At 47.7% G+C, this 24,564-nt stretch overlaps 1 protein-coding gene across 2 annotated transcripts; it reads right to left on the bottom strand.

The window, feature by feature from the left end:
- Nucleotides 1-372: 372 nt before the first annotated feature.
- LOC137423839 (early growth response protein 1) lies at nucleotides 373-4,095 on the bottom strand. Of its 2 annotated transcripts, XM_068111381.2 has the most exons (3): nucleotides 3,916-4,095; nucleotides 3,700-3,819; nucleotides 373-3,026 (listed from the first exon to the last, which is right to left on the bottom strand). In XM_068111381.2, exons 2-3 carry the CDS (start codon nucleotides 3,707-3,709, stop codon nucleotides 1,795-1,797), a joined length of 1,242 nt encoding a protein of 413 aa, XP_067967482.2. In that variant the 5' UTR covers nucleotides 3,710-3,819; nucleotides 3,916-4,095; the 3' UTR covers nucleotides 373-1,794. The 2 variants fall into 2 exon arrangements, with proteins under 2 accessions (XP_067967482.2, XP_067967481.2); XM_068111380.2 differs by having other exon boundaries at nucleotides 3,700-4,095.
- Between the last annotated feature and the right edge of the window lie 20,469 nt (nucleotides 4,096-24,564).

The following is a 24,564-nucleotide window of genomic DNA, read 5'->3' as shown; positions in this document are numbered from 1 at the left end:
ATCTTCATCCCCTCTCCCCAAATAATAAATAACACCTGGTGATCTACCGGTGCCTCTGTGTTCTTCCCTACACCTTGCCCTATCTCGCAAAATCATTGATATAATTAATCCCACCAATTGGATCGATGTGTTGTTGATGCAGCGCAGACATCATGGATCAAACGGCCTTCTCCTGCATCCAGTCGCTTTATGTATTCCCTGATCTGATATAAAAGTGATGTAAACAGAATTCCATTGAAGTTTCCATTGCCCACACCCAAATGAAGTTTGCTACAAAGAAACAGAAAGATCTGTTCGCCCGGGCCAATGGGCGTACCACGTGACGTGGGGGAATGACTTTTCCTTCCACAAAGAGAGGAGCCGCTTCATGTGTGTGAGTGCAATTTTAAAATAGATTTATTTGACAACTTGTACACAGCAATGTGCCATGATATAAGAAAAATGAAATGTAAAAAGAAATAAAACACTCCATTTTCCAGATAAAACATAAAGTGATTGTCTCGAGTGAAATGAACTTCAAACATTTATCAAACACTGTCAAAAAACTATATCATATTCGGTCTGCTTTGTTTTGTTTTTGTTCGTTTGTTTCCGAATATATAGATCATGCTTACAAGCACCCGCAGTTACACAAAATACAAAAATATAGCTTTGCACACCTCATCGTCCTTCCTTCAGGTGTTGCACGTGCAGCCGAAGGTGCACATACGAACACCACCGTGTCTATAGAATATATTATATGCACAACTCCTTTAAGGCGATTGATTCAAACAAAGATTCCATCTCAAAAGCTCTGGAGAACCAAACAAAGAAGAGGAGGAAAACCTCCAGGTTCTGTCCTCATCCAGGATTTTGTTTTAGTTGTACATGCGGTGTGACGCAACAGAACACACAAAATGGGGACACACTCACGATATATATATATATACACATACATGTATCCATATGTACATACATATATACATACATACATACATGTATCCACATATATATATATATACACATACATGTATCCACATGTACATACATGTATACATACATACATACATACATGTATCCACATATATATACATACATACATACATGTATCCATATGTACATACATGTATACATACATACATGTATCCACATATATATACATACATACATACATGTATCCATATGTACATACATGTATCCACATATATATACATACATACATACATGTATCCATATGTACATACATGTATCCACATATATATACATACATACATCCATATGTACATACATACATACATCCATATGTACATACATGTATACATATATACATACATGAATCCATACATACATGTATACATATATACATATATATATATATATATATATATATATATATATATATATATATATATATATATATATATATATATATATATATATATATATCACAGGTGTAAGTGCTTCATGAGCATTAGAAAAAGCAGGTTTCCAAAAATTGCACCGGTAAGTCACGCACACGTTATACCAAAAGAACGACACGAGATTTACGCTTCATCGCCATTCACGGGCACAGAAGTTGCGAAGAGTCGTTGTCGGGATCCACTTGGTGGGGGGGCTTTCGGGGGCCTTTAGGGGGGTATTTGGGTGGAGTGTAAGGGTCTTGAGACGTAGTCGGTGCACGCCTCACGTGGCAGTGTGCTCGTTTGTTGTTTTGTTAATTTTGTTCTCATCTGTCCCACACGATGCCGCCAGTCTGTAGGAAGTGTCCACCTGTCGCTATCCGTGACTGGGACCGCTTGAGGAACCGTCGAACTGTTACAGGTTCACCGATGTACTAGTGACGGCGGACAGGCCCGAGAACGCGCGATCAGGACCCAGAGCAAGAGGGGTGGCCACGGACGCCGGGTGCTGCTGGTGCTGCTGTGCCGGGGTTTTGTCTCCTCCTCTCTTGTCTCGATGTTTCAGGTGGATGCGCGCGTGCCGCTTGCGCTCGTCGGAGCGCGCAAAGCGACGGCCGCAGAAGTCGCATGCGAAGGGCTTCTCGCCGGTGTGCGTGCGCACGTGCGTGGTCAGGTGGTCGCTTCGGCTGAAAGAGCGCATGCAGATGCGGCAGGTGAAGGGCTTCTGCCCGGTGTGAATGCGAATGTGGCGCGTGAGCTCGTCGGTGCGTGAGAAGCGCCGGTCGCAGCCCTCGGCCGGACACGCGAAGGGTCTTGCGTGCGGAGGGGTCTTGCACGGCCGGTTCGGGTACTTGCGCAGGCGGACGGGCCGCAGGAGTTGCTGCTGCGACAACGTGTTCAGCAGCTTCTTGCTCTCAGCGACCGAGGACGAGTAAGCTTTGATGGTGGAGAGCGGGGTGATGCCCAGTGACGGTTTGGTGTCCACGCTGCAGGTCAGGTGTGCTCTGGGCTCGACCAGCGGGAGTCCAAGCCCTACTTGATGTTGCTGCTGATGTTGCTGATGTTGCTGATGTTGCTGCTGCTGCTGCTGCTGTGGATGCTGATGCTCATGATGTTGTTGATGATGCGACGGTTGACCCGGATAAACATTGTAGTCCGAGATGAACGGTATTGAAAAGACCCCGTTGTCTGCTCCAAGCTTCCCTCCGGGGTATTGAGGAGGAAGGTAGGGACTCGACCCCGAGGGCGGGTAGAAATGCGCCTGGGTCTCCTGGAAGCTCTCCGAGCAATTTGTGTAGACCGAAGGTGCCGCGGCTGCAGAATACACGGGATCGGTATCGTTAGGCAGCGCGACCAGTGAGCAGCTGTTGGGGGTGAGCAGACCCGAGGGGGCCGGCGTGCCCGCAGAGTGACTGGACCCGGGGGACATCTCCCCGATCTCGGCGCTCACGATGTTGATGGCGGACGAGGTGGCCCCGCCCGTGTCTCCATGCCAGGGCCAGGAGGCTCCACCGCACGGAGACTCGATGTAGAAGCTTCCCACGTAATTGTGCTTCGCAGGACCCAAGGTCTCGTTCCCGAAGAGACCCTGGTATTGGAGCTCCGGCACCGCTTTCTCGGCTCCGATGGAAACGCTCATGAGCGTCTCTGCAAACATCGGTAAATGCAGGTCACACACATGTCCATGGGGGTGAGGGAGCACAGGTATACATATCATGGGTATACACTGATCATACATGTGCAGTAAAATACCCGCGCTCCATGGTAACTTATACAGCACGTGCGTCTCTGGCTTCCGGCAGTCACAGGTGCTTATGTGGCGCAAACACGAGCGTAGTGCATGTACACGTCGCCTGGGCCAAGTGCATGTACACGTCGCCTGGGCCAAGTGCGTACACGCGTTACACGAGGCAGGTGCGTACACGCGTTACACAAGCCAAGCTCGAATGCAATACATCAGCAGGTGTGTATATATGCGTTCCACGAGTCCGGTGTGTATACGCGGTACACGAGTTAGGTGTGTATACGCATTGCACGAGCCAGGTGTGCACACGCATTACACATGGCAGGTGTGCACACGAGTTCATGAGGCAAGTGCGTACACGAGTGACACGAGACTAATGCATATACATGTGACACGGGCTAAGTGCGTTCGCACGTTGCACGAGTCAGGTATATATAAGCGGTCCACGAGTCAGGTGCGTATACACGTTCCACGAGTCAGGTGCGTATACACGTTCCACGAGGCAGGCGCGTGCACGCTAGTTCCACGAGCAGGTACATCACTACGGCGCCGTTTGTATCCCGAGGGACGGCTCACCTCGGTTCATGGCGCTCAGGCTATGGTGGTACTGATCAAGTCCGTCGCTGCTGGGAAAGACGTGTCCTTCGAGCAGAGTTCCTCCCGCGGACACGCTCCCATTAAGGTCGTCCAAGTTGGCTGCATCGGGCAGAGGGTGGAGAAAGGTGCTCAGTACGGGCATGATTTCGGTCATTACGGGAACAGAATTGCGATTGTCGCCTGATTATTTTGTACCTGTAACAGCTTCCACAGCTCTCGTAGAACGACCACTGTCTGAGAGACAGAGCCTCCTGCGCTATGGCGGCTCCGAATTGGTACTAGGTGACTACACTAGGTGGACCTCAACGCGTCGTCCCGATAACTCCTAAAGCCGAGAGCTGCATTTGCTACTCCAGGTGACCGCGGCGATTGAATGAGCTCGCCCGGCTGCGGTGTTCCCTTTTAACTATAAAGTGGGCGACATGAGTGACGTAGCTGCCCATATAAGGGCAAGTGGCCGGGTCCGCCAGGGAGATTAGCTAGTGACGTAGCTCGGTCGTGCAAACGCACCCGGGTCTCTTGCAACGTTGCAATGGGTCGCGGACGGAGAGAAGGGCTGTTTTGGGGGCCGGGGCTTGGACACGCACCTCGCAGGGACACCCCGACGAGCGGACCGACCCAAGACCCGGCGAAGCCCACGTGGAGCTAAGCGCGAACATGCTCCGCACAAGGAATTCCTGTCGGAAGTGGAAGGTCCTTATTTGGAAGACGCTCGCGGAAGTAGCCCATGTGACGTTGCGGTCGTGCTCCGCCCGATATGGTGCGAGTTTTCCGGAGGCGGGCACCGGGAGCTCTCGCCCAAATCTATGGAGGACCGCCACTCGGGCCGGAAATCCCAAATATGGAACCACCGAGTTGGCCGAAGATTAATTTTGGCACAAAATCAGGAGGAAGGGGGATTGGAAAACGGAACCGCAAGCAAACAAAGTAATACAAATGGCGAGGCGTGCGATCTAGTTCTGCGCGCGTTTTCATTTAGATCATTTCACCTCGTTTTCCGAGATGGACCCTTTTGCAATTGCGCACCCCATTCCTGGAGGAGTGATAAACAGATCTGAGGAGAAGATTGTCCGAAAGAGACACGGACAGGCATATGGACCCGTGTCCGACCCAACTTTTCCTTCCATTCGTGTGACTAGTTTTTCCAACTGGATTTGGACGCGTGGGACAAAGGTGTTGTCTCTTCAAACAAGTGTACTTGTGAAGCTTTACATGACCTTTCGATGTCCCAGGACCCTTCGGGTGACCCACGGTGGTACTACCGTTTTGACTTAGGAGCGTTAAAGAGGTCGTGGAACCATCTTACACTCTCCATGTCAGGATTGCTGGTCTTACTTTCTGTCTCACTCAAACTATAGACTTTACCGGGCTAGCTTTAATCTTTCTCACAAACAAACATCATACACTTTTCATCATACACTTTTCATCATACACTTTTCTTTAAGGCCTGGCCGAGTTGTTAGGGTTAGGGTTAGGGTTAGTCTGACCCTGGAGCCTTCAACATTCAAAAAAAAATATATATATATATATATATATAAATAAATAAATAAATAAATAAATAAATATATATATGTATATAAAATCTAGATCTATAAAGAAATACATATCTACGAATAGATATATATCGATAAATAAATATGTATCTATCAATAAATAAATAAATATATATATATATATAAATAAATCTAGATCTATAAATAAATAAATACATATATATATATATATATATATCTATAAATAAATATATATCTATAAATAAACATATGTATATGTATAAATAAATCTAGATCTATAAATAAATCTAGATATATAAATAAATATATATCTAATATGACCCTACTGCAAAGCCGCACTGAGCCGGCGAAGCCAAAGCCTCTTGCCACTATTTTACCCATCACTATGGCATCAGTAGGTTAGGAAGGTGTAGCAGGTACCGTACCTCGTTCAAAATGACACCATTTGCATTCTGGATGAGATTAAAATTTATAAAATTTACTTGTTGATTAATTCGGTGAATTCTGTCTCAACTTCGGATATTTCCGGCCGTGAAAAACTATCCCCTACGGCCGCGAGATTTCTAAAAAAATAATTCTTCGTCAATTTCAGGATATTTGACGCCGTTTTCAGCCTCCGAAACGCGTAATAAGCTTTTTTGAAATATTTTTTCAAATGCTCGAATCTCATTGGTTCCGGTGTTTGGTGAAGATTTTTGTTGAAGATAACCAGGGCCCGTGCGTGCCCGGGGAAAGAGGTTGGTTTTGCACTTAATTCCTCCAAAATATTTTACAAATTCACTCAACAAAGTCACTCCATCATGTCTCAAAGTATTTTAATTACAAATTAGAGGTGCATAAGATTGTGAATCAAAAAAAGACGGGTGAAACAAACTCCTATTGAACTTTTTCGCAATTTTTTGCGATTTGGTGCGTCAAAGCTTCGAAATTCTCAAAGGATCCAGCAAAATCTGGCTTTTCAACATAATACATACACGTTCATTCACAAAACTGGCTTCGCTGGCTATAAATATAAATATATCTATAAATAAATATGTATCTATAAATAAATACATATCTACAACTATATCTATAACTATATATATATATATATATATATATATATATATATATATATATATATACAGACTTGGCATTTAATATGGAATATTTTTTTTTTCTTGACTTGGGTTTGCTTTCTGAACTCGGTATATCAATCTGGTGAGTTTCTTTTATGCTTTGGTGATTTCTTTGTTAAAAGAACCATGTCACTGATTGTCTGTCGCAGCAAGAAGTCAATAACAGGATTATATCACAGGTGGCGTGACAAAATGTACGGACAGGTACATTTGACGATTGGCTTCACAATCGGGTATATAAGGGTTGTTGCGTTCTGTATTAGTGGAAAACAACTGCTGCACGTCTACAAAAGTTATTGCCGCTTCCCCTGGAGATGGTCCGTCAACTCGACAATGCTGTTTGTCATTTAGTGGTGGCTTTACGAAATTCCGGCATGAAACAGCGTGCTATTGCTTGGCAGTATGGCATCACTCAAGGTCAGGTGTCAAAGATCCTGAAACGAAATGCTCAGCAGGGTCTCCCTACTCCAATATCGAGGCCAGGACGTCCCCGCAGAATCACAAGGAGGGATGATCGCCAGCTGCACCGGTTAGTCCGCAATGGCCGTACCAAGTCAGCTAATCGGCTTAGGGCTGAGTGGCAGCAACTGACAAATATGCCTGTATCCAGAAGGCTAGTCAACCAACGACTGGTTCTAGCAGGCTATCATGCCAGGTGTCCCCTGAGAAAGCCACGTCTGACCAGACAACACCGCCAGCGCCGATTGCATTGGGCCAGAGAGCACCGTCAATGGCAGCCAGGACACTGGAATCACGTGATCTTCAGTGATACGTCTAGATTTCTGGTCTATCGTCAAGACGGCCGCGTCCGAGTGCACAGACAAGTGCATGAAGCCTACAACGAAGATTGTATAGTGCCAAGAGTCCAATCTGGAGGTGGTGGGGTGACCGTTTTGGCTGCTTTACATGCAGGGGGCAAAACTGACCGGGTTGTTCTGAATGGAAACCTGAACCAGTTCAAGCACATGGCCATTCTGGAAGAAACATTGCTTCCATTTGTTCGTGCAGCCTTTCGAGGAAACTTTGTCTTCCAAGATGACAATGCACGGCCTCATCGTGCTCGCATGATCCAACACTTTCTTGCTGGCCGTGGTGTAGAGCATATGGAGTGGCCTGCCATGTCCCCGGATATGAATCCGATAGAGAACTTGTGGGCAGAATTAACACGTCAAATCGACAACTTGGACCAGCAGCCTGCCTCTGTGCGTGAATTGCAGCAGGCTATTGTAACTGCATAGCAAGCGATTCCTGTCCAAACCTTGGCAAATCTCGTGAACAGCATGCCTCAACGTGTACGTGCTTTCCTGAATGCTCATGGGGGTTACACGAAGTACTGAACTGTAATTTTACTGTCCGTAATCCCAGTCGTAATTGAACTTTTGTTTTTGTTAAAAAAAATTTTGGCTAATGTGCAAAATAGAGATACTTCTGGAAAACACACAGAAGTTTAACACAGTACTGTCCGTGAATTGAGTTCGATATCAGTTTACATCACTTTCAAGGATCAATTTATTTGCTTCGAAATTTCAAATGTGGTTTTTGTTTCTTTTAAAGGTCACATTAACAAAATCTAGAATAATTTCAACATAATTCCAATGAACTTTTGGTTCTAAGTCATCTTGAAAAGTAAGTTCACCCCCAAAAAAAAATATTCCATATTAAATGCCAAGTCTGTGTGTGTGTATATATATATATATATATCTATAATATATATCTATAAAGCTCAGTTGTCTTTTTGCTCCACCAAATAACAGCGAAACTGAATTGAGTAAAAGCGTGAAAATTCTACAGATGCTGTGATAAATAACTACCTCTGTCGGTTTGAATGCTTGAACGAGAATAGACGTCTGGATCAAGTTTTGAATTAAATTTAAATCCCGATTTATATATATATATATAAACGCGAGTTGTCTGTGTGTCTGCGTTTTATTCAGAGATGGCTGAATGGAACTTCATCAAACTTTCAGAGGTTCATCAGTGAGTGCCTGGGAGTGTTTTGGGCAACAACAACAACAAAAAATTGAAAAAAAAAAGTTCTTTTTTTTGGAGTTAAAAAAATAATAATAATAATAATAAATCGCTCGATAGTGCCGAAGCCTTTTTAAGGGGGCAGTATACACACAGGCAGCAGCAGAAAAAAAAGACAAAAAAAGTTTGTACGATGCTGCTAGGAAAGCTTCCGTTCAGGAAACAAAGATACGGGAAAATATTTCAAAGGCAAAAAGAAAAAAAGGAGGAAAGCTTTATTGAAGAAGAAGGCCAAACATATGGTAGTGGGGAGTTTGGAGAGGCGTTTGTCCATCAACATACAAGTACAAGGGTGAAAAGAATGAAAAAACTTGCAAAGTGAACTCCAGATTCATGAAATAATGGAAAAACATTGTACGCAATTGTAATTTCAATGTATAGGAAACGGAATCCTGATGTCAATGGCCACTTACAGCAAATGTGTGTTTACATAATATTAGTTTACATTTTCCCCTATAACTTTGGAATTCTTAATTCTTTTCACTTCAAATTTGGCACAGATATTGATAATGACCCAACAAAGATATTAATAGAGTTTTATTGTATTATGACCTTGGGTTTTTAATTTAAAGGATGTCAATTCTCATTGGACGATTAATGGTTGCCATGGCAACACGAAATGCCAATTATACAAATGCATCAATTAAAATGTTTGTTTCCTAGTATTGTATATACTAGGGCATGCCCGTACGTGGGTGCCCGTTCCTTGCCAAAAAAAAAAAAAAACGCTACCCGTACGCTCTACCCCGCCCGTACGCCCGTACGCCCGTAAACAAAAAAAACAACGCTCTTCGCTTCCGCCCTTCGCTCTGGGAGAAATAATGCGCATAAGAAATCGAGAAATTATTATTTTCTCCGGAAGAAATCGAATTACGAACCGTAATGGCGCACGCGCTCGGCTCGGCTCGCAACAACGCGTTCTGTGATTGGCTGCCGGAAGTGAAGTCTTCACTGTCCGGAAGGTCGCAAATCGCAGTTACGATGAATCGCAAATTAGTTTTATTTAGTTTTAAAACATAGTTTAACGCCAACATAGTTTGCCAACGTGAAATAAATGAATACGCTCTCAAATGTGCCGTCCGAGGCAGAGTCTGTTCGCCACGTTCGGCACACGTGATAGCTCGCTGCTCTCTGATTGGTTGAATCGTTTTTTGGACATAGCTCGCTAACTACTTGTCCGATTAATATGAAACCTTGAAAAGGCACATCCTCGGGTCCCCAGCAATATACCTGGCAAGTTGCAAGTATATCGGACCCGTGGTTGTCGAGAAACAGCGGTCACAGACAAACAAACACACACACAGACACACACACACACACACAGAGATTGCTGGAATTATAGATAGATGTACCAAGTTTGAACGTAAATGGACTTGTCATAGAGAAGATATAAGCTGAAAAGTGGTAATTCATCATTTGTATGCATCTGGTTACCATGGTAACCATGCATAATATAATGCTATGTAATGTATACCAATGTAATGTTCATATATCAAGCAACATGTACATATATAGTTTTGCATATTTTCAATCAAGACATTTTATCAAAAAGTGCATTACTGTGATTCAGTGTTGTTTTTACTGTGTTCAGTGTAGTGCTCCCTTAAATGAATGACAGTTATAAAGTACACATTCGCATACATAAATACAAAACAATTACCAGACATTTGAATACAAATACATCAAACAATTCCGGAAGTGTACGAATTTGGTAGTACGTCTTCTTCTTCTTCCTGATCGGCATCATATTTAACTCAGAAACGTGAGCCACATTCACTCAGAAACGTGAGCCACTCCCCTTTCTCTCCTGCCTCCCCCTCTTCCCCTTCCCCCCTCCTTCCTCCTCCCCTTCTCCTCGTCCCCTCCCCTCCCTTCCCCTTTAAGATATAAATTCTCTGCAAAAGAGCTGCCACTTCTGACTGCTCCCCTTCCCCCTCTCCCCACCCTTCCCTGCTCCCCTCCCCCTCCCCTGCTCCCCCTCCCATTCCCCCCCGCCCTCCCCTTTAAGATATAAATTCTCCTTAAAAGAGCTCCACTTTTGACTGCTACCCTTCCCCCCCTCCCCTTCCCCCCTCCCCTCCCCTCCCTTTCCCCCCCTCCCCTCCTCCCCTCTCTTCCCCCTCCCCTCCCCCACCCGGCAACGCCGGGTACTTCTGCTAGTATATATATATATATATATATATATATATATATATATATATATATATATATATATATATATATATATATTGTTGCGGATTTGAGAATCCTGTTGTAAATATCACCCTGTGTAAATGTAATGATCCTTGTAAATACCTCCGTTAAGTGTAAAGATAAAAGGTCATCCCCTTAGTTAATCCATCGCATGCACGTAGAAAATCATATACCCTTCTAAATAGTTATTTCTTATTCTATGTTACTTTAAGGCTCCGTTTCCCACTAGTTGACTCTGCATTGCACCAAATGACATAAGATAGTTCTCTTTTCAAGTTTCCCCCATGGCCTCTTCGAAGTGCCAGTGCATTGGGCGGTTTTCTTCACCCCAACCTCCATTACGCAAGCGTTCAGGTCGGAGAAGAAAGGCGTGTCTCCACCTCGTCATGAGAAGGAGGAGTGAGCCAGCCCCCGATCAACCAACCAAGGATGAGGGGTTTGGCCTGAGAGGGCGGAGAGAGAGCGTTCGAGGAGGTTCGCGAAAGTTCCATGGGCGTGGTTATATAACCCGTCACGCAGTCCACCGGAGCCCAGTTGAGTCCAGTCCAGTTGAGGAGGAGCTGTGAGTCGAGTCCAGTTGGAGCAGATGACCAAGGAAGCCCCCCACAGCAGATGAGTAAGGAGTCCACCGCAGCTGAACCAACCGCAGCTGAGTCCACCGCAGCTGGGTGGAATTGAGCTTTAACGGCAGTTCGACCCGCGGCCGCGAAGCAACGCCGCCTTGCAAACGAAAGTGTGGAGAGTCGGCAGCTGCTCACTCCCGGCCCGGCCGTTCTCCTGCGTCCAGCTGAACCTTCCAGCCCTGTGGTCCCACCTCCTCATCCGTCCAGCCATCCACCTCCTGCCATTCCTGTCATCATCCCCGTGTAAGTCTGACTGTCGTCTGTTTGTCCGTGTTGTCCCTGGGAATAAGTAAGACTGTATAGATAAGTAGAATTGCACTGTGTCTTCCTCTTCTGTAAATTATTTTCGTTTCTTTCCTTCTCCTTGGTTTCTTTGGTTTTGTACATAATTAGTAATAATAAATCCTGTTATTTCCTACCTTCGTCTTCTTCTTTACTTCACATCCAATCGTCTTTGTGATTTCCCCATTGAATACCTGTGGCGCGATTTGGCCAACGTTTAGAATCGGGTCTAGTTTTTGTTAATGGTTCGAGCCGCGGGCTGCTATCCGCTCGGCAAATAACATCTTGTCCGTGGTCTCGAGCGAGGTTGCTCACCTGCCTCGTGGAGGGAGCTGGGCAGCTTCAGGAGTGGAGACGGCCAGTGCAACTAGAAGGGGGATTAAGCCCCCCCCCCCCGCTAAGGGGAAGCGCCGTACTCCGTATCTGCAACAATTGGTGTCAGGAGTGGGATTCGGACCTGAAGTGCGCCTAGCGCACTCAAATTACGAGTGGCAAAAATTTTATTTCACACCACTAAATTTTAAAATCGTGCCATGGATAATCAAGGCGATCGGGTGCCGGTGGGGGAGATAGAAGGGGTAGAGGCGACCCAGGACCCCAGGGAAATGTATATGGGGGAGAGAGAGGAGGAGAGCAATGGTGATGTGGTTGCGGGGGTATCAGGTGCACAAGATAGCGCCCTCGCGCACGAGGTTGCAGCGGCACCAAATGTCACCGCGCCCGTGACCGCAGCCGCGCCACCAATGGACTGGGGCCTATTTATGGAGCAAATAAGGGCCCTTATGGCCGAGTCGGGGGACAAATCAAGGGCAGAAATGGGAAGCCAAATGGAGGGAATGGAAAGCAGAATGGGGGACGAAGCAAGGGGTACCAGTGAACGGTTGGGAAATCAAATCGGGGGACTCGGAAGCAAATTTGAGGGACTCGGAAGCAAATTGGAGGGACTCGGAAGCAAATTTGAGGGATTCGGAAGCAGACTAGGGGACAAACTGGGGGGCATAGTTGGCCAAGCCAAAGAAATTAATGAGGGGTTAGCGAGGGGGCAAGCCGCATATGAGGTGAGGGAAGCCGAGAGGGAGGTTGACCGCAGGTTGAGCAGGAGGGGCACACGGGTGCACGACGAGGTAACGCGACTCGAGAAGCGCCGGTTGAGCGAGTTTGAGAAAAGTACAGGTAAAATGACGGGTATAGAGATCGCGACCCGGGGTATGGGGCAGCCGGCGACCGCTGAAGTAGAGGGAATTTTAATAAAGCCAGCGGTCATCAAAGAAAAAGCAAAAGTTGAAATTGAACTTGTAGAGACAACAGACTTGGAAGAGCAACAGTTGGAGGAGGGAATGGATAATGTACAAAGTCTGAATACACATCCTGATGCCGTACTTGCTAATCCTTATAAAGATTTGCAGGTGCGCGTGGAGAAGAGGATCCCAAAGGTGAGTCGCGCTGTATATGGTGCTCGGAGGTTTTTCGGCAGAGTGTTTGGCACGAAGAGAATTGTCGCGCGATTCGGGTCGATATGGCACCCGGGCGTTTGTGGGAGGTCCCAGGGGCGTGGTGTACGAAAGAATGGCACTCGTGTGAGGAAAAAGTGTGTGTCGGCGACTGAGTGCGTTATAAAGTGTGGGAGTAAAACCGAGTCCGAGCGGGAATGCACGTCGGAGTGTACGGAGTGTGACACAGAGAGTGAGAGCGATACGGAGTGTACGTGCGAGGGTGAGAGTGACCCGGAGAGTGAGTTGGTGGAGGAGCGGGTGCGAGAATGCACACCTGGGATGAACGGCGAGAGTGTGCGAGAAAGCACACCTGAGTTGGTTGTGGCGCGGGTGTGGGAGAGCCCATTGAAGCGCGTGAGTGGGTGGCTGCGAGAGTGCACGCCCATGGTGAGTGTTACGGAGGACGTAACGGAGGAGAAGTGTACGAACGACGAGTGTGCGCAAGAGGGTGCACGAGAGGTGTGGTGTGTAACAGGGAGTGCGGTGGTGGAATGGACGGAGTGTGTGGGATGCACTGGAGGCGCCGAGATGACGGGTTTTGTGAGTGTCAAAAGGGTCGCGTATGCGTGTGAGTATGCGAGTAAGGCATCGACGTTAAACGGGGCAGCGTTTAGTGCGACGGATAGCCGACGCGAACACTCGGCGTGCGGTGCGCTTTGTTGGATGCGAGGCCCGGCGCGGGTCGGTGCTGCGTCGCTTCTCTTCGAAGCGTCGTTGCCGATTCGGGCCTCGCCGGGCAAGGCGACCGGTCCCGTTCAAGGGTAGGTAGTAGGAAGCGGAACGGTGCCCCCTAGCGGGGGCAGGGTTCCGACCGGGCGAGATTGAGCCATCGAGCCGGAGACCGCAAGGATCCGCGCCGAGATGGTGCGTGGAATCTCGGCCCGACCAAACCGCCTCCCCTGAACCGAATGCCGGACGGATTCAACCTGCAGGCGACCAAACCACCCAAATTCATTGCTCGGCTTTGCGAAGCCGGGTTTTAATGAGGTAACGTCGCACCGAGGCTCAGATATAGCGGACTGTGATGATGATAGTGTTTTGGATTCGAAATTTTGGAATAGTGAATAGGATTGGCAAAATTTGATTGGCAGATGATTGGTAGAATGATTGGCAGTGATTGGCAAATTTTGATTTGCAGGAAATTGGATGGGCCAAATTGATAGTAGAAGATGCCCGATGTGGTGGGATGGCAAATCCACCATCCCTCACACACACTGGGGGCACATGAGCTATAGTTTTATGGGGTTTATGGCAGTGTAAGCTCGCCGAGGGAGGGTTAGGATAATGTATAGGGACCTAGAGATGACCATAGGTAACGGTAGAGGTAAGTAGCGACATTCCACCTGTAGTGGGGACGGAGGTAGATTAGTTTGGATTATAACAACGAGGGAGCGCAATAGTATAAGGGGCGACGGGGAAGCGTGAGTTTCAGAGGGGAGTAGGTAGATCAGATGATGCCGTGTGTGTGTGAGAGGCTTGATATTGAGCAAATGAGGAATTGCGGGGCAATGCTCGAAGGATGTGTGTATGAGCGTGGGAGAATCTGGGTGCCTGAGGCAATGGTTTGGAGAGTTAGAAGTGTATTGTGAAAAGTATGAGGTGATTGTGGATTGTATTGAGCGTGGAAGTGTATGGAGCAGTGTATGAGTGAGTGAGGTGATTGTGAGTTGTATTGAGCGTGGAAGTGTATGGAGCAGTGCATGAGGAACAATGGTGGTTGTGCATTGTATTGAATGATTGAAGAAGCCTGGGAGGAAGGAGGGTGCAGGAAGCACCAGGTGTGATGGCACAGGTGTGCAAATACAGGTGTATGGAGAATGGTTGTGTGGAATACATGGAGTATGGAATACATGGAGTATGGGACGGATGGTGTGGAGGGAGTATGGTGGAAACTGTGGAGTGGAGTGGATGGTGCGAAGGTGTGAATGGGGGAAAGTGGACCCCTATCACGAACACCCGGGGAGGGTAGTTTGAGTTAGGTAGAGGGAGTAGGTAAATTGTGGTTGGATATTGGCATCTGTGGTGCGTGTGGAAGAATGGTGTTTGGATGGGTGCATTAGTGTTGTGGAAATGGCTGGGCGTGTGGCCTGTTAGTGTGTGTAGTTAAATGGGCACTCCACCACTGAGGATGTCGGCCAGGTGAGGCCGCAGGTGGGCTCTGGGAGCCGGTAGAGTTGTTGTGGATGGGGCCCGAGGATCCAGAGGACGGACCTGGGTAGCCCAGTGCCAGAGAGGGCACCGAGTGGGGAGAGCGCCAGAGGGCCTTCCCCAGGTAGATAGGTTAGGGTAAGGAGCAGGTAAGCTCAGAGGCAACTGCAGTGGTGGAGGTGTGCAGGTCGGTAGACCTGCTGGGAGAGCCACACGACCCAGTCCTGAAATTGTGCAAAGGCACAGGGAGTTGAATCGGGGGAGTGAGACCCCAAATTGATGAAGCACCACAGTTTTGTCAATGGGAATTTGGTTTTTAAAACCGCATAGAGTACGTTGGCCAATGGATTGGCAGGGAAAGACCCCAGGTAGTGTAGTGTATTAAAGTCATTTAGAAGGTAGTTAGGATGGAAATCTCCCTGCACCATCGACATCCACTCACCTGAGGTGACAGAACTCCACACCATGCCATGTTTTTATTATTTTTGTGCAAATGTTTGGAATGTGAGACGCATCATGACGGGGGTGTGACATTGTGCTGATGTTCCATGTCTCCCTCCTTATGAGGATTGATGATGAATTGGTGATGGCAAATTTTGGATTAGTGGGATTGTGACGAATTTGGTATCGGGGAAATATAGGGAGGACAAGACGTAGTGACGGATTTGTAAATGTGTAGGTTTTTGTAAACATGGGGTAAGGGCAAGGGTAGAGTAGGTAACGGGGGGGTGACGTACGGTAGGGACGTGCTTTTCTCCACTCAGTCTCCAGACGCACCTCACTCTGCATTGCCTTCGTTGATGTGTACCCTTGTGACCTTACCCCTCACTCACCTGTCTTCTCTGTCTTCCTTCCCGATCCATGGATTGTGCTCTCTGGGCACTGAGGGGAGCGTGCGGGAGTTCGCCATTGTGTGCCCGAATCCCCGCAACCAGCTGCCTGCATCCACGCACCACTTATGGACCACATGTCTGTGACTGAGCACCACTCATGGACCCCACGGGTTGGGGCATGGCCCCTCTGCCGGGACCTGCCACGATGGCCCAAGATCTTGCTTGCGGACCCAGTGAGGTGGCACCAAGCCCACAGGTGAACCACCCATAGTCGGCCCCTGTGGACCATAAATAAAAATGGACACGTTCTGTGCTTCTTATATCCACGAAATAGGCCGCAACCAAGAAGATGACGTTGACAACATCAGGAAGAACAACGGCAAGCAGAGGGAGCCGAAGAGGAAGACCACCAACAGGAGTTTTTATTTTATTTTAAATAACTATGGTGACTGTGCACTCCGGTGCGTTTTGGTGCTTTATGGTGCTTGATGATTATTGGTGCTGGTGCGTCGATGCAGTGCATGCTGTCTCCCCACCCAAAAGAAAAATCACAGGTCCTGTGTTCGTTTTGTAAGTAATCAAAGTAACGTCACTTGTAAATAATGCTCCCCACCGTTCATGTATAGTTTGAGAATTAATTCCGCAATTCGGTTATCCTGTGGGCGTGATTCTATTAGGCAGGGTGCAATGCAGCAGAGGAACATACTTATTTGTGTTTTAAAACGGTCGCACTCAGGGTCAGGTTAATTGTAGAGGGAACTACACCTACGTGTCACACTAAGTAAAGTTTTATAGGCCCGGGACGTGCCTGGAGGATGAGGGTGCAGTGTTGCGGATTTGAGAATCCTGTTGTAAATATCACCCTGTATAAATGTGATGATCCTTGTAAATACCTCCGTTAAGTGGAAAGATCAAAGGTCGTCCCCTTAGTTAATCCATCGCATGCACGTAGAAAATCATATACCCTTCTAAATAGTTATTTCTTATTCTATGTTAGTTTAAGGCTCCGTTTCCCACTAGTTGACTCTGCATTGCACCAAATGACATAAGATAGTTCTCTTTTCAAGTTTCCCCCATGGCCTCTTCGAAGTGCCAGTGCATTGGGCGGTTTTCTTCACCCCAACCTCCATTACGCACGCGGTCAGCTCGGAGAAGAAAGGCGTGTCTCCACCTCGTCATGAGAAGGAGGGGTGAGCCAGCCCCCGATCAACCAACCAAGGATGAGGGGTTTGGCCTGAGAGGGCGGAGAGAGAGAGCGTTCGAGGAGGTTCGCAAAAGTTCCATGGGCGTGATTATATAACCTGTCACGCAGTCCACCAGAGCCCAGTTGAGTCCAGTCCAGTTGAGGAGGAGCTGTGAGTCGAGTCCAGTTGGAGCAGATGACCGAGGAAGCTCCCCACAGCAGATGAGTAAGGAGTCCACCGCAGCTGAACCAACCGCAGCTGAGTCCACCGCAGCTGGGTGGAATTGAGCTTTAACGGCAGTTCGACCCGTGGCTGCGAAGCAACGCCGCCGTGCGAACGAAAGTGTGGAGAGTCGGCGGCTGCTCACTCCCGGCCCGGCCGTTCTCCTGCGTCCAGCTGAACCTTCCAGCCCTGCGGTCCCACCTCCTCATCCGTCCAGCCATCCACCTCCTGCCATTCCTGTCATCATCCCCGTGTAAGTCTGACTGTCGTCTGTTTGTCCGTGTTGTCCCTGGGAATAAGTAAGACTGTATAGATAAGTAGAATTGCACTGTGTCTTCCTCTTCTGTAAATTATTTTCGTTTCTTTCCTTCTCCTTGGTTTCTTTGGTTTTGTACATAATTAGTAATAATAAATCCTGTTATTTCCTACCTTCGTCTTCTTCTTTACTTCACATCCGATCGTCTTTGTGATTTCCCCATTGAATACCTATGGCACGATTTGGCCAACGTTTAGAATCGGGTCTAGTTTTTGTTAATGGTTCGAGCCGCGGGCTGCTAATCCGCTCGGCAAATAACATCTTGTCCGCGGTCTCGATCGAGGTTGCTCACCTGCCTCGTGGAGGGAGCTGGGCAGCTTCAGGAGCGGAGACGGCCAGTGCAACTAGAAGGGGGATTAAGCTCCCCCGCTAAGGCGAAGCGCCGTACTCCATATCTGCAACAATATTTATATATATATCTATATATATATAAAACACAGTATGTGTGTGTGTAATGTTACCGATAGACTCCTAAATGGAGAGGCTCACGTGCTTGATATTTGGCATAGACATGGCCATTGAGCCTGGGAAGAACATGGCCGACCTAACAAAAATTATTTCATAATATTTTTTTACCATATTTTTACCTCAGCGCATTTCAGCGAGGAATATTATGCACGGAATCTGACCGGTGGCAGAGCAGCGCGCTGATTCGCTCAGAGCGATCACGTGATGTTCCTTGCCGCCATTAACTCAGTTACGTGTTCGCACGTATTTCAGAGCGAAAAGCGATTGCGTTTTTTCACATTTCAGCGAGGAACATTGCCATTCACACCACATAGGTTTTTTTTTCTTTCATCTTTACGAGATCCATATTTTTTATTCATATTTACCTCAGCGCATTTCAGCGAGGAATATTATACACGGAATCTGATCAGGTGGCAGAGCAGCGCACTGATTCGCTCAGAGCGATCACGGGATGCTCCTTGCCGCCATAAACTCACAGTTACGCGTTTGCACGTAATTCACACGTTCAAAACAAACGAGATCCGCGAAGCGAGTTGTCGAGTCGTGCTAACCAAGATGGCGACACGGCGGCTTCACTTTTCACTGAGTATGAGCGTTCTATATATTTTCAATTCAGTGCGACCGACTCGCTCACGTACTTGATTTGTGGCATAGACATGGCCATTGGGCCTTCACGGTGTAATTTGTGCGAGGCTTTTGTCCGAGTGAGCTTGAGTCGAGAGAGCGAATGTACGGGTTGGGAATGTACGGGTCTCCCTTCCCCCGCCCGGCAACGCCGGTACTGGAGGGCGTCACAGGATCGGTGAGTCTCCAAAATCCGCTTTGTGCTGTTGCGAAGATGCAGGACGATGTCGCGATTGTTGTGCTGCTCTCCGACCATGAGAACTGCAACGTCATTGTTGACTGGCCCTCCCCTTCCCTCCCCCGTCCGCCTCCCCCCTCCCCTCCCCCTCCCTTTCTCCACCCTACCCCCTCCCCTTCTCCCCCTCGCCCTCCCTTTTTCCCCCTCCCCCTCCCTTTTCCCCCTCCCCCTCCCTTTCCCCCTCCCTTTTCCCCCTCCCCCTCCCCCCCACCCTCCCACCCCTCTCACCCCTCTCCCCCTCCCCCCTCTTCTCCCCTCCCCCCCTCTTCTCCCCTCCCCCCTTCTCCTCCCCCTTCATTCCCTCCTCCCCCGATGTAGGTTTCAGTCCTCCTTCCCTCTTTCATTTGGGGAGGTTTCACAACCCATTGGTCACTTGCTAGTGACGTGTCCCCGACCCATCATTGGTCACGTGGGCTTCGCTTTTGGCCACGCCCTTTTTTACTTCAAAATGTCTTCCTTCAACCACATGAAGGTTTGAAATCCTGCCTAAATCAACGCATATTGGTCTCGATTATTACACAATGGAAAAAGGCTAATCTTTACATTCAATAATAACTAACTAACTACTGCAGGCTACATTTTCTCGTGCAATTAACTATAGGGTGTTTGCCTTTATGGCAAAACTGCAACAATATATATATATATATATATATATATATACTGTATATATATATATATATATATACTGTATATATATATATATATATACTGTATATATATATATATACTGTATATATATATATATATACTGTATATATATATATATATACTGTATATATATATATATATATATATATATATATATATATATATTGTTACGGACTCCGACGTCGGCCTTTCCCACTTACCAAGGGGGGATTAATCCCCTCGTTTGTTACTGACCGATGTGGTCCCGGGGGTATGACACCACGCCCGGTCAGCGCTGGGTAGGGTAGTAGGCCCAACCGTCCTATGACATAAATACCAGCGCTTCCCGGTACGCAAGGAAATACTCCCCACTCATGGCCGCAGCGAAATGGATGGATAACGCCGAGCGAAGCGAACCGTGGCGTGAGCCGTTTACCAAGACTAGACCCGATTTATGTGCGTCGGCCAAATCGCGCCACGTACACTCAATGTGGAAACCTCTAAAGCGACCGAAAGAGCATGAAGAAGTAGAAGACAAAGTAGGGAATAACAGGATTTATTATTATTTACACACAACTAAAGGAAGAAAAGCAATCAAAGTAATATACAAGGAAATGGAAGAATCAGAAGACACAGTGCAATTATTAACTCATCTATAAACAGTCTTACTTAATACCCCAAGACAACATGAAAGACAGACAAACGGCCAGACTTACATGGGGGATGAAAGCAGGAACGAATGGTAGGATGTGGATGGCTTGGAGGGAGAGGAAGGTTCAGCGGGGACCGGGGAACGGTTGGGCTGGAAGCGAACAGCCGCCGGCAAAACCCGAGCTGCGATCGTGCAAAACCGCCGCGGCTCCGAAGCTGCACGGCCAAACCTCCTCCTGTGCACCGCTGTGTCACGCGCTCTCCAAATCACTTCGGTCCTTTCTCCGATCCCACAGCTCTCTCTCTCCGATCTCCCTCGATCTCTCTCCGTCTCTTTTCTCCCCTGGGGGCCGTGCCACCGCGGGTTATATATGCCCCTCCCTTGAACCTTCGCGAAGCTCCTCAATGTTTCTCTCCACACCCTCTCCAAGCCCAACCCCTTGTTCTTGGTTGGTTGAGCGGGGCTGACTCACTCCTACCCTCTATGACGAGGTGGAGACACGCCTTTCTTCTCCGAGGCTTAACCGCGTGCATAATGGAGTCAAATGCAGCAAAGTGGCTAAGGGAGTCAAAATGCAGCAGAGTGGCTAAACCTGGCACTTTGAAGATACCATGTCGGAGGGATCTATCTTATTTAATTCGGTGCAACGTAATGAACTAGTGGATCACAAAACCTTCAACTACATTTACTAAGGACATAACTAATGAGGGAAATCATAGATTTACTACGTGTGTGCGATGGCCTAACTACAGATGACCTTTGATCTTTGACACTACAATTGGAGGGTGATATTTACAGGGAATATTTACAGCATACAAAAGGGGAAAATTTACATCAAATTACACACACAATTCCCAAATCCCCAACAATATATATGTATATATATATATATATATATATATATATATATATATATATATATATATATATATATATATATATATATATATATTTATATATATATATATATATATATATATGTATGTATATAATATATCAACAACATCGACATAACAACGTGACGAGCGCTGTCCCGATCCCCTGTGGACCGCAATCCTAGACCAAAGCGTCACCTCCGTCCCGGAGGCATCAGCCCGGCCACTTTGTCAACAGACAGAGATTTCATTGAATAAACATCAAGCAGAGCCACCAATCCAGATTTCGAGCTTATTTGCCCCCATCAGGATGGGACACTGCAAACCCCTGGTTTTGGTTTGCACTGGCAGGAATGATGGTCTGGATGGCAGACAGGCTGTCGGTTCCTTGTGAGTTATGCGGTTTCTACCGTGTGAGACATAATCCGTGGCTGGTGCTCATCATTAAAGCGAGGAGGTGGCCAGTGACCCATGCAAATATATATATATATATATATACATATATATATATATATATATATATTATCGTGTGACTACCCTGTGTGGTGAACACTGCAAGGTGACACGGAGAACCAAACGAGCTTTAACACTCCGAGGCGTTCATTTCAATGGCGGAGTTAATACGCGTGGGGAGCAAACAGGGGGAGAAACCGGAGAGCTTACCTTCAGATCCCACCGGCAGTCTTCAAACCTGCAATAAATAAAGTCAAACGAAAACGGGTTTAAAATGTTCCAAAAAATGACAGGTTTAATGAAAAGTGCCGGTACAAAGGAAACGCACGATAAAACGAAATTCCTAAATTGGGACGTCCCCACAACAGACTCGAAAACAGACATTGGTAAGAATAATGATATAAAAATAAAAGGTGCAATTTTATGGCACTTAGCTCAACTCGATCGGTGCGTCCTGCCAGGAACCCCTAAAGATCGTCTGAGGCCTTGGCATCGTTATATGCGAAATGCGCTCGTTGGCGCGGAGCAGGCCTCACTGGGCGTCTCGCTCACCACTGGCCGCGTCACGCTGCAGCGGCAAGCAGCGCTCGTCCACTCGTCGTTCTTGCCTGGAAAACTGCAGCTCTCCGTCCGCAGCTCTTCTGCCTCTTTACTACCACCAGCAAAGTCTTGAAACACGGCTGTTCACAATGAAGCTTCCCCGTGCAGAGAGCAAGCACAACCGTCCACTTTGACATCCAGTACCAGAAGGGGAGATGCACAACCGTTCACTATGACATGCAGAACGAGAAGGGAAAATGTCCGCCGCTCCAACTATTTTGTACACGCCGCTCTGATGTCATCTGTGCCTGCTTCACCAATCAGCGTGTGCCACCTCTTTGAAGTCCATCCCTGCTCCTATCAGCAAGTCCCATCTTACGCAGGCTTGTGCCAATCAACTCCCTCCGCCCAATCACCGCTCTTCTGGGCATGGCTCTTGGCCTGCCTGTCCTTGTGGTGATGTAGTAGCTGCGGCACCAGCGGTATTGTTCGATTCCTGATTTCCGGGGTGTTTTATTGTTAACTAGCAGAAGTACCCGGTGTTGCCGGGCGGGTGGGGGGGGGGGGGGAGGGGGAGGGATAACCTGGGGGGACGCACCAGGGGATTCGACCCCCATTAAGGTACAGCACAGCTGGATGGGATACCTTAATGGTGGTTCACCACTCATGGTATGAAGTCGCATAATGACTGTTATATAACCGAAAGGTTTTGGTGTCTTTTGGTGTAGGCCCGTGGTGTCTTGCTCTCTCTCGCAGTTTTATTTCAACTCTAATTCGATATCTCATTTAATTTTCCGCAGTCGCTAACATGGTTTTAGACTCAGTTGAAAAAAAAAAGGGAAGAAAATTCTATGAAAGTTACCGTTTATAGAACGAAATGAATATTAAAAGGCCTGCAACATGGTGCTAAGCCTGGTGTTAGCTTAGCCGTTAGGGTGCCGGCTTGGGATCCTAGGATCCTGGGTTTGAATCCCGGGCAATCGTTGAATTAACGCCAGGGGGGTTGACTCAGCCTGTTATCCTTCCGAGGTCGGCAAATTGAGTACCAGCTCACTGGTTATTCCCTGTGTGTCGCAAGAGGCGACTAGCAGGGTTGGTGGCAGGAAGAGCATCCGGCCATAAAACGTTGTTTCAAAAAGGGGACCACGGTGCCCAAAAAAGGCCAACCCCTGCTCTGCAGAGAAAATGGCCTCTAAAGGTGGTTCTTCTTTCTTCTTTCTGCAACATAAAGTTAATTGAGTCTCCCTCATGGCTTTATCTCCACTCAAATTCACCATCTGATTTCATTTTTATCGATGGTTTTAGACTCGGCGTTAGCAATAATTGAGAAAATTCACGCACGCACGGGTAAATATTGTTGCGGTTTTGCGAATAGAGGATAACCTGCAGGTAGTTGCACCACAACATGTAGCCTCGCTTAGTTGTTATTTCTTAGTAAATGTTAAACATGGTCTCCTTTCCTGTGTTAGTATGTGTTGAGCAGGCCAGTCAGTGTAGGCCTCGATTGGGCTAGAATACCACATGCTAGGGCCTAGAACAAGTCTGGCAGGCCCGAAGGAGGAGCTGCAAGGGGAGTGGCCGGTAAGCGGCAGGCAGCCAATGAACGCTACAGGGGAGTGGCTAACAACAGCAGCCAGAGGAGGGGCTTGGAATATTCGGGTAAGACTCTGGGGCGGGGCTATAAAACCCTGCCCCGTGCCCCCTGCACCAGTCCCCCAGGAGTCAGAGTGTGCCCTAGAAGTCGTGGTGGTTGAGCCGGAGCTGAGGTTGAGAGAGTGAAGTCAGTCAGAGAGAGAGAGTGAGCGAGTCTCTGAGTTCCCCAGTGACACAGTCCCAGTGAGAGTCAGAGTCAGAGTCAGAGTCAGAGTGTCGAAGGGACAGTGACTGTAAACGATCTCTGTGTGAAGGAGCTCTCTGTGAACAATAGCTCTCTGCCCCCAGCTCTCTCTGTGCACGAACTCTCCCTGTGCCCTGCGCTCGGCGGCTGTTAATCACGCTTGTGAGGATGGTCCCTCTCGGGGCCACAGATGCACAATCTCCCCGCCTGAGCTCCCTGCACACGTGCCGCGAACACTTCGAGGGCCACGCCCAGCGAGCTGTCCGGAGCGAACGGCACCAAGGCGCGTTTGGAGCGCGAACTTTTCCTTCCTTCTTTTCCCTGCGTAAGTGAGTGGGCCCTTGTCCGGGGATTAAGTAAGATTGACTAAGTATCTGCTCTGTCTCTTCACCCTGATCAATTGTAAATAATAATAAACCTGTGTTCTTCCTTCCATTTGACCGTGCACGTCATTTCACACCATTGGCCTAGCACTGTACGAATAAAACCGCTCAAATTGGGTGCAATAGGAATTAACGGCATGGGTCACGTGACACGCGAACTGCTCGGCGTATTAGATTAGTGTGACCCGTGTGA

Source organism: Myxine glutinosa, chromosome 3 (genome assembly GCF_964187855.1).
Source record: "Myxine glutinosa chromosome 3, kmMyxGlut1.1, whole genome shotgun sequence".
NCBI classification, from domain to species: Eukaryota; Metazoa; Chordata; class Myxini; order Myxiniformes; family Myxinidae; genus Myxine; species Myxine glutinosa.
This window is presented reverse-complemented; position numbering and strand designations above follow the sequence as displayed.

What these genes read in the sequence shown, in the direction of transcription:
- LOC137423839 (XM_068111380.2), bottom strand. Translation starts at nt 3,874, where the DNA reads ATGACCGAAATCATGCCCGTACTGAGCACCTTTCTCCACCCTCTGCCC. An exon ending in CCTGAGCGCCATGAACCGAG is followed by an intron (nt 3,027 to 3,699) that starts GTGAGCCGTCCC and finishes CGATGTTTGCAG; the next exon opens with AGACGCTCATGAGCGTTTCC.